Source organism: Nannobrachium achirus (genome assembly GCF_963921795.1).
Source record: "Nannobrachium achirus genome assembly, chromosome: 17".
In the NCBI taxonomy this organism is placed as follows: domain Eukaryota; kingdom Metazoa; phylum Chordata; class Actinopteri; order Myctophiformes; family Myctophidae; genus Nannobrachium; species Nannobrachium achirus.
In genome coordinates this window covers 53,159,218-53,173,217 of record NC_137824.1, presented here as the reverse complement: position 1 = coordinate 53,173,217, position 14,000 = coordinate 53,159,218, and the positions used below count along the sequence as shown (strand labels likewise).

General features: G+C 42.4%; 1 protein-coding gene across 1 annotated transcript in view; it reads left to right on the top strand.

The window, feature by feature from the left end:
• Positions 1 to 7,167: 7,167 nt before the first annotated feature.
• aff2 (AF4/FMR2 family, member 2) overlaps positions 7,168 to 14,000 on the top strand; it is a gene marked incomplete at both ends in the record, with an annotated part of 187,605 nt that continues 180,772 nt past the window's right edge. Inside the window, one exon of the mRNA XM_080746805.1 lies at positions 7,168 to 7,220. Coding sequence (XP_080602931.1) covers positions 7,168 to 7,220 — 53 coding nt within the window. The remainder of the gene's footprint in view (positions 7,221 to 14,000) is intronic.

Sequence of the window (14,000 nt, the reverse complement as noted above, 5' to 3'; positions counted from 1 at the left end):
ATCTTTCTCTGTTCTCTGTACCGATTTCTTTCCTGCTAGTTTTATGAGAAATATCCTGCCACTTTTAGCCAGGTAACAGTACATTTATTTCTGTACAATGCTTAATCAAACTATGACCACATGGGGGAGTCATTGGGCTGGACTAGTGAACTGAGGCAGAAACCAGAGATAAAATTGTTCCAGATCAAAAACTCATTTATATGAACTGAAGGCTGAGTACCATATCTTCTTTTTTTTTTTTTTTCTTCTTTTTAATCCATTTCTAGCTCTCTCTCCCAGCCTTTCCAATTCCCTGTCTGTCTATCTGCCCCCCCCCCCCCCCACAATTCCTCCCAGACATTGCTAGTACAATGCTACAATGGGTTCAAACAGGCTTTTTGATTAATGCAGAAAATAACGGTCTGGGGTTGACATAAGCCTACGATACTTTGACTTGTTTATACTGTGAATTACAACCATTAATACTGTATCTCAACTGTGGATTTTGAAGCTGATACTGTATCAATTGTGCGTGGTTCAAAACGTTTTGATTTGTGGAGATAATCTTTTTGAACAGAATGCTTGAATTTGTTTTAACTACTGAGCTCATTGTCTTAATTTATCCACAACCCAAAGCTTTCATTGGAACCCCCTCTCCATGGCGGAGGTCACTTCTGGCCTGTGTTGGCCTACGTAAAAACATCATCCCCATAGCACTTTATTCTTCTCTCACTGACAACCCCCACTGTTGGCCCGGGGAGGGTTTCAAAAACCCCTCTTTTTGAGGGTTCACTGTCTCTCCCAAATCCCCTCCCTGCTGAACAAGTGCCCAAACAAGCCAGTAGGAGGTGCTAGTGAAGAGGTAAAGACACCTGCTGGTTTACCACCCATGAACACTGGAGCACCGGGAACGCCTGAGGCACATCTACCAAACCCAGGCTTCTGCAGTGGTGGTGCCGTCCCGCAATTTAACTTACGTGAAGCTGCAAACCACAAGTTTTAGTGAATCCTTTTTTTTAACAATCTGTATGATAGAGTATGTAATACCATTTAATTTTACACAACTGTTTGTTTGTCTATCTGCTCTTCTATTGACAAGACATATTGCATGAAATTCCCTTATACTGTATCTCAATAGTAGAAATTGGGGCAATCTGGGGCACCCTCTGGCTTAGCAGTCTGGGCCCTGGCTCTAAGCCTAACAGCTCATTGCAGGTTCGAATCCCAATCCCGACAACCTTTGCTGCGTGTCTCCAAATGTTTATATCCTTGTTTCATGTCTACCTCCTGTACTATCAATAAGACAAATGCCCAAAATGTATTTAAAAACAAAACAAATAGTTGACATTTTTGCCCTTGTGTTGGCCCTTGTGGGGCAGCAGTGGCTCAGGGGTAGAGTTGCCGTCTTGGAACGGAGGGTTCCCTAAGGGTTCCCAGTTCGATCCTGGGCTCCCCCAGAGTTAGTTTCTAAGAAGAGTCATTGACCAAGACTCTGAACCCCTTTGCTCCCGGACCGGTGAGCAGGTTGATGCCTTGCAGGGTTTCCTCTGCCATGGGTGTATGAATGTGTGTGTGAAATGTGAATGGGTGAATGTAATGCACAATCTCTGTAAAGTGTCTTGGATAAAGGCGCTATATAAATACACCATTTACCATTTAGGGGACCCAGAATCGAATCCTAGACTTTATGCTAAAGTTAATAGTAACAAGTTATACCCTCAACCTTATTGTCTTGTTGGGTATAATAATAAACTTTTATTTGTATAGCACCTTTCATGACATGAAATGCAGCTCAAAGCGCTTTACAGAGCAGAAGATGAAGCACAAGTGCTTAACAGAGAAAAAATAAAATAAAATACAAAATAAAGAAAATTACAATGATTACAATAAAGCAGGAAAATAAAAAATAAAACATTGAAGCACAATTTCAGAACAGTGCGGACATCGATTAAACTGCACAGGGATTTCAACATTCAGCTAAAAGCAAGAGTAAAGAAATAGGTCTTGAGCTGTGCTTTAAAGCTATCCACAGAGGCTGTATCAGAAACCATTATACTGTAAATGTTAAATGGACATTTTCACAGCAGCGATTTTGGCGGATAAATGCAGCAGCATGTAATAATGTTAATTGTGGGTCTGTTTCATGTCGGTGTTTCTGTGTGCCAGCATGGAGTTAACAGTGCAGTTAGCTGCTTATGCTGGCAGCCAGTAACGCCCAAATGAAACATACCCACAATTAACATTATTAAAGTCGGCCTACCTTCCTCTTCACCTGTCAAAATGTCTACTGTGAAATGGGTCTATTGTGAGAGTTTGTGAAAGATATATTCTAAACCAGTGGTTCCCAAACTATTTAGATTGTGTCCAAAAAGAGAAATTAGACATTCGCCAGGGGCCAAAACTAGTGAAAATAGCAGATCTACAAGCTCATGTTTCTCTTCGCGACGCGTTGTGAGCTTGCCCTAAAATCACACAAAGCGGTACACAGTATCTCTAAAGTCATGTCATCAACATGGATCTGTCCCATTTCCCATATTCCCTCCTGATTGGCTACCATTGTTTGTGTATGCGACCTGACTGTCGCTTATCTCCCGATTGGGGAGTCTTACTGGTAATAATTAAAAACAAAATGTAGGAAACCAAAAAATTAAGGGACCCATAAAAAATGTGTCCGTGACCCACAAATAGGTCCAGACCCACGGTTTGGGAACCACTGTTCTACACAGTAGTCTACTGTTTGTCTGTCTGTCTGTCTCTGTTGTCTCTCTATTTTATTTCCCTTCTTTTTCTTCATTTCCCACATAACTGTCATTCACCCTGTGCTGTCTCCATCTTTAACATACTTCCTTTTCCTCCTGTCTCCATCTCACTCCCTCTCTCACTTTGTCACTTTCTTCCTCCTTGCTCTCTCTCTCTCTCTCTCTCTCTCTCTCTCTCTCTCTCTCTCTCTCTCTCTCACTCTCCAGTCACTGTCTGTCTCTCAGACTGACCTAGATTTGGACAGCCTCTCACACACACACACACGCACGCACGCACGCACGCACGCACGCACACACACACACACACACACACACACACACACGTGTGCTCCCACTGGTGCCTCAAATCCTTGAAACCGGTTGAATTTTGATGTGTTCTCAAGGTCCGGGTATGTGGTTGGAATTCTGATTGTGAGAGCTTGAAACTCTTGCTTCGATTTATTTATCTTTTATTCCTTTTCAGGGCCACCGTGTAGGTTTTGGAGGCTGGTGCAGCTGAATTACCCAGTGATGTTTTACATAACATAGAGCGTCCATCACGTTTCTCCCAGCCATAATAGTTGGGTCATGCACTTTGAACATGGAACCAACACGTAGGGCTGTCACGATTATGACATTTTACATGACGATTAATTGTCACTCAAATAATTGGCGATTAACGATTTAATTGTGTTTTTGTCGTTGACAATTACATTTCTGTTTGGCTTTTAGGTTTTGAAGTTGTACATGGCAGATATGATACATATACATACATATTTGACAACTTACTACTTAAAAAATAACTTTGATAGTGGAAATAGCCGCTCTACAAGCTCACAACGCGATGCGACGCGTTGTGAGCTTGTCGCGATGCGTTGTGAGCTTGTAGATCTGCTATTTCCACTATTTTTGACTGGAAACGATTATGACGATTATGAAAAATAATCACGATTATGTCACATAATCACGATTAGACGATTATGTAATAATTGTGACAGCCCTGCCAACACGCTAGTACACAGTAAAATCCTTGGTGTTCATTTATGAGTTTGTAACTCAAAGAGTGTACAAAATGTAACCTTTACCGGTCCATTTTGTTAACATTCATACACTCTCAGAGTTAAATTAACAGCTCATAGTCTTGTGGTTTTAGGGTAGAGTATAACACTCTGCTCTCCACTCTTGTCCTGATCTCTCCTTCCCACTCCTCTCGCTTGGTTTCCCCTGACCTCGTCTCCCCTCTTATCCTTTCCTCCCTTTGCAGTGTGTCGTCCTGTCTCCTCTCCTCTTCCCTTCCTTCTCCCCTCTCCTCTGTCAGTAGCAGTGTTTGTACTGGTGGAGTCTGATATAGAGTAGTGCTGGCATGTTGCCCCGGAACACAGTAACACAAAGGCATACAGTGTGTGTACACACTACACACACACACACACACACACACACACACACACACACACTCACCACATCTTGTCAACTGGACCAGCGCACACACATACACAAAACATATAGCCTATGCATGCCTTAAAGGAGAGCAAATCCCTAGCCTCCTTCAAAATTGGTATGAAAAGTCACCTTCAGACAGCTGCTACCCGTGACTTGTAAATAGACTAATCCCCCATGCCCCCCCCCTTCTTTTTTTTCTGCCTTTGTATTTGATGTTATGCTTTTGAAACTGATATTATCCTAGATAAAGTACTATGTTCTATCCATCTGTCTTTCAATGTTATGAGATACTTAAAGTGTGGTTCCTGTGGAAATAAGCCTCGGCTGTCTAGGATCTCCTTTTAGTTGACCTTGTACCAGTGATTTGTACTGTCATGAAACTGTACTTTTTTCTATTGCAAACTTCTAATCAATTCTTCAATCAATCAATCAATCATGTGCACTAGTCTCTCAAGAACAGACTAACTGAGAAAAGGACCTTTTCTTTGACGATGGCTAGCCAGATTGCATGAGCACAAACATGGGCAGAGTGTACAGTATGCATTCTACTCCCTGGATTCTAGATGAGCACCATGAACACACATACAGATCAGCACGCACAAACACACACTGTCAAATAAGTGTTGCTTGCAGGCAGCATATTACCCTAATTTTCAGACCTCTTATATTTTATGAAATATGACCATGAGTAAAATCAATTATAAAAAAAATAAGTATCTACAGAACAGGAGTGTCTCAGAGACTGTGCACATAAACGTGCTGCGAACTTGTTTGCCATTATTAAATGCATCAGTGTCGCACAATAATAAATGTCATCAACAAATACAAAACATAATTATGTACAAAGGATAAAAGGGGAAGGGGGAAGGTCTCTCTTGAGAATGAGACGACATAAAGAACAAGGAACCCTTACAAATTCTACTGAGAAATAGCTTTTTCTGCCCAGGTTAATTTCCACACTCAGACACTTCAATGTATGAATTTGACATAGCTATACTGGCGTGCCATGAATAATACATGTTAGGAAGGACCATATAAAATCCACCCTCATGCCACGACTGGCCCACATTGTTTCCCTACTCCCATTGACACATTTTGACAGTGGTGTCAGTAAGACACTTATACTGGTTGACATGTAGTGCTGCCTGAAACTCATATTCGTTAACATTCAAATCTCAGGCAGGATATGAAAGTTGAGTGTCGCTTTGAGTAAACTGAATGCAGTGAATGCAACTGAAAGTTTGTTCAAAGTTATACATGTGTAGTTGACCAAATCTTTTGACTGATCTTAGTTAATATTGAAAGATTCTGTCAACATTGCAGAAACATATAATAGGCCTATTTGTAATAAAATTACTGTACAATCAACTTAGTGTTTGGACAATTTCATCAAAAGATGTTGGATGGCCTAGCATATAACTCTTATTGTGACCGTAGGTCGCAGTATACTATGAGAACCGGCACAGCTTGTCCATATATGTCAGTCCGGACGTGTACACTTTTGTAAGGTAAGGTCTATGGGTTTGCCGCTCTGACATCATGCTCTGACTTCACCATGATGTTTGGGGAACCACACTAACAGAATGGGTTTGCTGCACTGACATCATGCTCTGACTTCACCATGATGTTTGGGGAACCACACTAACAGAATCCCTGTTCTATGCCCATAAATGGAGGCCCCTGATGTCATCAATATTAAGCCCATATCTAACAGGACTTCATATGGAATGCCCATATATGGAGGCCACATCGGCCACATACCACACTAACAGAATCCATATATGGCCAAGACAGATGGCCAAGACAGCCCATATATGTGTGGCTGGTTCTACAGACATCTCCATGTATGGGCATAAAAGGGATTGTGTGTGTATGATGTCAGATGTCATAGACGTCATAGGACTTAAGCATGTTTGTTTGGACTCTCACAGCATATCTCCATATACAGTACATGGATCTCCATATATGGGTACAGGGGTCTCCATATATGGGTAACTGGTCCGATATACATCACTGGCCAGATGGCCAAGACAGAGGCGTCTTACTAGTTGTTAGGTACTGTGTGTTTTGCATCGAAATTCTTCTATGATTTTTCTTTTTAATTATAGAATTGTTTAATGCATAGCCAATAAAATATGTTTTGATTGCAGTAAAGAAGTAAAGAAGTTGTCTGAGTCCATGTTATTCGCACCCACAACAACACATGACGAAGTATATTTCAATTTGAAACAACCGAACAGGCATGATGTGGCCTTTGGCCAATGAAAGACCTCTGCCATGGAGTGAGGGTTCCAACTTCAAGGCCTGTGTAAAGTAACAAAGTACATTTACTCAAGTACAGTACTTGTACAGTTTTGTGGAATCTTTACTTTACTGGAAAATGTCCAATTTTCAGTACTTTTACTCCACTTATAGGCCTACCATCTCAGAAACATAATGTACATTACTCCACTATATTATCTGAAAACCTTAGTTACTTTAGTATTTTTTACATTGAAATAGGTGTGTGTGTGTGTGTGTGTGTGTGTGTGTGTGTGTGTGTGTGTGTGTGTGTGTGTGTGTGTGTGTGTGTGTGTGTGTGCGTGTGTGTGTGTGTGTGACACTACACTCTCTTTCAGCCTGCCTCCACCACGTAGCAGATTCCTGGCAGCGTTCATCAGCCAGCCCTCTCTCTCTCTCTCTCTCTCTCTCCTCTCTCTCTCTCCTCTCTCTCTCTCTCTCTCCTCTCTCTCTCTCTCTCTCTCTCTCTCTCTCTCTCTCTCTCTCTCCTCTCTCTCTCTCCCTCTCCTCTCTCTCTCTCTCTCTCTCTCCTCTCCCCTCTCTCTCTCTCTCTCTCTCTCTCTCTCTCTCACACACAGTCTCACACTCTTCTATCGCCCGTACCATACATACGCACGCACTCCACTCGCACACTCGTATCACTCACTGGCCCATGTAGAACCACGTAGCCCCGGCTGCTGGGATTTTAACCACCAACCAACCAACCAACCCCCGAACAACCGATAAAATAATGGACCTTTTCGAGTTCGACTTTTTCAGAGACTGGGAGATTGAGCCACCATGGTGAGTCCAGCAGTTTGTGCTTTAATTTTGTGCGTTATGACACATAATAAGGTGACGGGTTCCTAAAATAGGAATGAATGGACACAACATGTCATTTTTTTAGGCAGAATTCAGTCAATAACAGCGTTGTATATGTGTTTTTTTGAACGGCGAAGAGAAGCTAGTGTAAATAGTCTAAATACCCTGGCGTGCTGGTTTTATTTAAAATTGGGACAAGCCGTGTAGTGTAGTAGCCTAACTACTCCCGTCTACGCAACGTCTTCCTTTGTCACTAGAAGCTCTCTCTCTCTCTCTCTCGCTCTGGGCTGAGTCTCAGCTCAGCTGCCACATCGCTGCTTTCTCCTCCTGTACAGTACGAAGGAATGTGCGTGAGATTTATTTAATAGTGTAGTCAGAGAACTTGGACAGCAGCAGCAGCACGGTACACATATTGTTGTCTGACCGGCCGGCGAGCCCGACTGACTCGAGGTGCGCTTCTGTCATCATGCATTGTCTCTGTACAGCTGTGTAGGTAGTAACTACACAGCTGTAGGTAGTCTACATAATTATAACTTTGGCACTTGTCAAAAATGAATGTCGCCACGATAGCAGTGTTTCTCAAACATTCAAATTTCAAGGTCTCCCTTTAACTCTGACAGCATACAAACGGGTCCATTTGGTTCCATTTGTATGCTGTTAGAGTTACAGACTTGTATGGGTCTATATGGACCCCCATAAAGGAACCCACAGTGTCCCTGGGATCCACTTTGAGAACCACTGGCCTACAGGACAAAATACATTATAAATACAAATGGTCCTATAAGTTCCAATGTTGCTAAAAGCCTTATCCCATGTGCTGTTGTTGGTTGCTCTCTTCTGTGGTTATTATTATAATTTAATTGGGTAAGGGGTGCGTTGTAGGTGTGCTCGACTCCACACAGTACACTACACTACACGCACGCACGCCGCGCGCGCGCGCGCGCACACACACACACACACACACACACACACACACACACACACACACACACACACACACACACACACACACACTCATGTCAACATGAAACAATGAATGAGTGAAGTTATGGGTCTGCATGCATACATACATGAGACTTGTGTCTGCTAAATGCCTAAACTGTTGTGTGATTAGGTCATAATTGGTTGGCTTTTTATTGGCTGTAATATGGGGGTAAAGCTGCTAAAACAAAGAATACACACAAAAGACACGTGTGTGTGTGTGTGTGTGTGTGTGTGTGTGTGTGTGTGTGTGTGTGTGTGTGTGTGTGTGTGTGTGTGTGTGTGTGTGTGTGTGGTGTGGGGCATGATCTCTATCAGAGCCTGACTGATGTGATGGCTGTTCAGATGTCAGCACTTTTTTACAGAAATGTGTACAATTATTGGAAATATTTCACTGAGTGTACAACTGAAACTAATTGTTTTTTAATTATTAATCACTGTACTTCTTGTTGTGGGCTCACCCAGTCCCACCCTATAACTCATATTAGCCATAATAGCCATTGGCCATAAGCAAATCATGTACTTTGCACCGTTATGAGATTAGAATAAATGAAATGAATGACTTTCACACTCAGCAACACGGTTTGAGAGATGCTGTACATGTACCCTGGAGCATGGCAGCTGTGCTGTGGTAGTAGCCTATACTGTACACTGTGGGAAGCTGCCAGGTGTTAGGTGTTAATGTGTGTAACTGTATTAATGTGAAAAGCAACATTGTGTGTGTGTAAGCGCAAGTCTTTCCTGGATGAATAAATTAATAAAATAAACCCTGTGCATACAGTGTGAAAATCGTAAGGTGTGAAGGTGCACACACGCAGGGGTGTCGCATCAAATTCTGGGCCCGGGTGGGTACAAGGATTCACTGCGTTATTTTGCGCTTTAACTATTGAAAAATAGCAGATATACAAGCTCACAGCGTGGCACCGAGTGCCACACTGTAATCTTGTAGATCTGCTATTTTTGAAAAATCGTGAAAGTCTTTGAAGGTTTTTGAAAAACCTATGTTTCTATGTCAGTGGTGCTCAAACATTTTCATGTGAAGGACACCCAATACGATATGTATTTTGGCCACGGACCCCCATCTCAAAATATTTATTTCCAGGGGACCCCCCCCCCCCCCCCCCCCCCCCCCCCCAGAAGCAACATTTGAGTTACAAATGTTTGCTTAAAAAATACATATATTAAAAAATGTGCACACATTTTCACGACTTTTCAAAAATAGCAGATCTACAAGCTCACAGCACTGCACTCGGTGCTGCGCTGTGAGCTTGTATATCTGCTATTTTTCAAATAGCTACAGTATAAAATAATTTCAGGGCCCTCCACCTTCTTGGGCCCTAGTAACTCAGTCCCACTCCCCCCCCCCCCCCTTTGTGACGCCCCTGCATAGTATGTGCATACACATGGCAAAGGTGCCAGGTGCGTTATTTCAGTGTAACAAACACACCTCGTGTCAATACACAAAACTATGCACGTGCAACGGAGGCCAGCCCAAATGTCAGTCCATTCGTGCCTGTGGAACTATAATCTAGTGTAAGTGGCGCTTAAGGACCAAGGACCACGTTGAGAACCACTGTTCTTAGTGTTCTAGGTCACCGATTCCCAATCCCTGGTCCTCGGGGTCCCCTGCCTCGTACAGCAGTTTTCTTTTTTTAACCACATGAACCCAAGCGTCCCTTTTCTGGGCATGTCATAATAGAAGAAATATGCAAACATTAAGTGAATATAACAGATCTACCACCAGCTCACTGCATATGGCAAGATGGCACATGTGAGCTTAAAGTGATCCCTGACTAATACGACAAATATGCCTTTAATACATTATAATTGTCCTCTATAACTACAATGTAAAATTAAAAACACCTCAATTATTTATTTATTCTAGAAATAGCTAATCTTTCACTCAATAGGGAAATGCCCGTCGCAAGTTGATGATGTCATAACAAGTGTGATCTATCCCTATGGAATTTATGGCATGCATGTGAAATTAAAAACAAACTTAATACTTCCTATGGTTAATATGAGCATCAAATCAATATTTCAAATGTGTTCGTGTTTTGTTTTTTTGCACATGCATGCCATAAAACTACACATGACATTTATGACATCATCAACTTGCGACAGGCATTTCCCCTACTGAGTGAAAGATTAGCTATTTCTAGAAGAAATAAAATATTTAAGGTGTTTTTAATTTTACATTGTAGTTATAGAGGACAATTATAATGTATTAAGACATATTTCTCGTATTAGTCAGGGATCACTTTAATATTTAGATTAGCTAATTGTCGCCGAAGATATCTGGTTGTATGGGGCAGGCGTCTTCAACGTTTTCAGGCCAAGGACCCCTTAGTTGATCGAGAGATGAAGCAGGGACCCCCACAACCACAATCATCAGTGTATTTTGGATTCATATACATTTGTGTTTTCAGATATTTAACCACTTGAACCGTCAATACTTATAGACAACCTTTCACTCTGTATTTAGTTTGCTCTTTTTTCCCCCTCTACACCAATCCTCTTTGCCAAAAATAGCCGATCTACAAGCTCACAACGCCTCGCAGCGCCAGGCGTTGTGAGCTTGTAGATATGCTATTTTTGGCTAAAGTTCTCCGAATATGGACACTAGGGTTCAAGTGGTTAATATAAAAAAGGAGAAAAAAGTTTCTATAACACAAAGGATTTGGAGGACCCCCTTTAGTAACTCTGCGGACCCCCTAGGGGTCCCGGACCCCCTGTTGAAGACCTCTGGTATAGGGAAAAAAGAGGGAGCCTAGTAGCCTATAGAACCCTGGGGGACTCCGGTCAGCTATTAGTAAGTTGTTTTAAAACGACCAGGTTGGATGTTTGCATTCACCTGGTGCCCCAGATGGCATTACTCACTGATTAGATAGCTACAGTAGATGGACAGGGTTGACAGGTGAGCTGCTATACTATGTTATTAATTCAAATACTGTGACAGAAGAGAAGTCTGAGCTAAGCGTGCTCTGCTGTCAGTGGATTAAGAGAGGGAAAGACGGATGCAGACAGTCTTAAAAAACAGTCTGCACTGAGTGCGGTCTGTTTCTAAGAATAGTACTATGTTATTAAACCACCAGTACCAGGTTTCTACGTTACAATTATCTACACTTTGGGCATTCCGGATCAAATCAAATATAAACTGGAAAACAATATGTTCTAATCTCTGGGTAGCCTATTGATGAACAAATAATTAAGCTCCCAATAGTTTCATCCCTAAAGTTTTGGTCACATACTGTAGACCTTCATCAGGCATCAGCCAAAACAATGTAATTACGTTATTGGAGCTTAATTGTCTCCACCAGCCGAAGGCTGAGGGGAGAGTATGTTTTCCCCTCCGTCCGTCCGTGCGTCCGTGCGTCCGTCCGTGCGTGCGTCCGTCCGTGTGTCCTCGCAGTTTGTGTGCAGCTAATCTCAGTCGCCGTTGGCCCGGTCGCTGCCAAAGTGAGCACACACATTCCCTGGATGCCAATCTAGAACCTCTGCCCTAAATTTTTCAAATGGGCTTTTTCTAGCGCCACCTAGTGGCCGATGTGTGTCCGTCCGTGTGTCCTCGCAGTTTGTGTGCAGCTAATCTCAGTCGCCGTTGGCCCGGTCGCTGCCAAAGTGAGCACACACATTCCCTGGATGCCAATCTAGAACCTCTGCCCTAAATTTTTCAAATGGGCCTTTTCTAGCGCCACCTAGTGGCCGATGTTTGCAAAACACATTTCTGTGCACTATTCTTACAGGTTTTGTCCAAAAATCCTACAAATCGGTAGGCAGTATCTCGACAGTCATGTGATCGACACGGATCTGTCCGATTTTGCATATTCCATCCTGATTGGCTAAGATTGGCTTCCAATGTTTGTAGGATTGCGTGCGTCCTCCCAGTTTGTGAGCAGCTAATCTCAGTCGCCGTTGGCCCGGTCGCTGCCAAAGTGAGCACACACATTCCCTGGATGCCAAACTAGAACCTCTGCCCTAAATTTTTTAAATGGGCCTTTTCTAGCGCCACCTAGTGGCCGATGTTTGCAAAACACATTTCTGTGCACTATTCTTACAGATTTTGTCCAAAAATCCTACAAATCGGTAGGCAGTATCTCGACAGTCATGTGATCGACACGGATCTTTCCGATTTGGCATATTCCATCCTGATTGGCTAAGATTGGCTTCCAAAGTTTGTAGGATTGAGCCGTTTTGAACAAAATGCCTCAAATCACAAACGCAAAGTGCAATTATCATGAAATCGCGCACACACGTTCCCACTAGGCCGAGGAAGAAATGCCACGTATTCTTTTTTAAATCAGCCTCATGGTGGCGCTATAACAGGCTGATTTGTGGTTTTACCTATAACTCCACCGATCAGTTCACAAGGACGCACGGTCTGGTGGAGACCTGTGCTCGGAAGAGCACTGCTTCTAGTTGTCTGTGTGGACACAAAACACATGCCCCTTTATGTAGTCTTTTGGAGCTGTGTGGAACACAAGCTCCCCTATACGTGGCCGTGTGTGTAGGTATGTGGGTATGTGGGTGGGTGGGTGGGTCTGTGGGTCTGTATGTAGCCTGTATGTAGTAACCCTGGGTGACCAGAGAGGTGCTGTTGAGTCTAGCCTGCCCTGAGCATCAACTGCAATACACACACACACACACACACACACACACACACACACACACACACACACACACACACACACACACACACAGCTCCACTTCGAACAGAGGTTCGATTTTTTTATTTCATCCTATTGATTAAACCTGCACTGAAATAAAAGGCTGAGTATTCTTACTTCTGTCTGTCTCTGTCTATGCCCAATAAGGACACAGACAAGTAATACATATACACTATGTATTGTAGGTTTGATTTTACTTATGGGTAAATAAAAAACGACTTCCATTTTGTAAATCAAAATATTTACATTTCAAAGATAATTAATTTAGCATTATTTCCCTTCCTTTATTATTTTATTTCATCGTCTATCGATTTCATAATTAGACTTGCTAAACACACAATTCTAATTACAATTGGAAGTGTGTATTTTAGTGATACTGAGAGAACTCACTATGCCAGCACTGATAGGAGCTCTTATCTTCAGGTGGACTTCCTCATCTCTGAGCCTTTGAGGAAATGTCCTCTTTAGAAGGAGATGCAGGGAGATAACGCATGATTTATACTTCGTCATCATACATTTGTGTCAGAGGAAAATAGTAGATCTACAAGCTCACAAGGCGTCGCATCCGTGACACGTTGTGAGCTTGCAGATCAGCCATGTTCTGCTATTTTTTAGTTTAGACATACAGTATGACGGAGCACAAATTGGGCATAACGAGCCTTCGACTTCCCGGACCTTTATGTCAAACGCTGTGTCTCCTGAGCGTTAGCTGAACTCAAAGAGTGCATGCCATAATAACGCTTGTGGAATTGAACTGAATTGAGTGCAGAGTTCTGATTCATTCGTACTAGGGATGGGACGATATGAACATTTCATATCACGATTATTGAGACAAAAAGAAATCGCGATTTACGATATTATCGTGATAATCATTTGCCAAAAAAATTGCAGATCTACAAGCTCACAACGCGTCGCGACGCGTTGTGAGCTTCAGCGAGATCAGCTATTTTTTGGCAAAGACATTTGATATAGAGTGAAAAAAAAGACTGTATAAGTACGTATATTATAAGTACCTTTTACCAATTATAGAGGGATTAAATGGTACCGGATATGCAGCTCAGCAAATAAAAGGTGAATTGATCCCAGTGGATGACGGAGGACGATATCACGATAA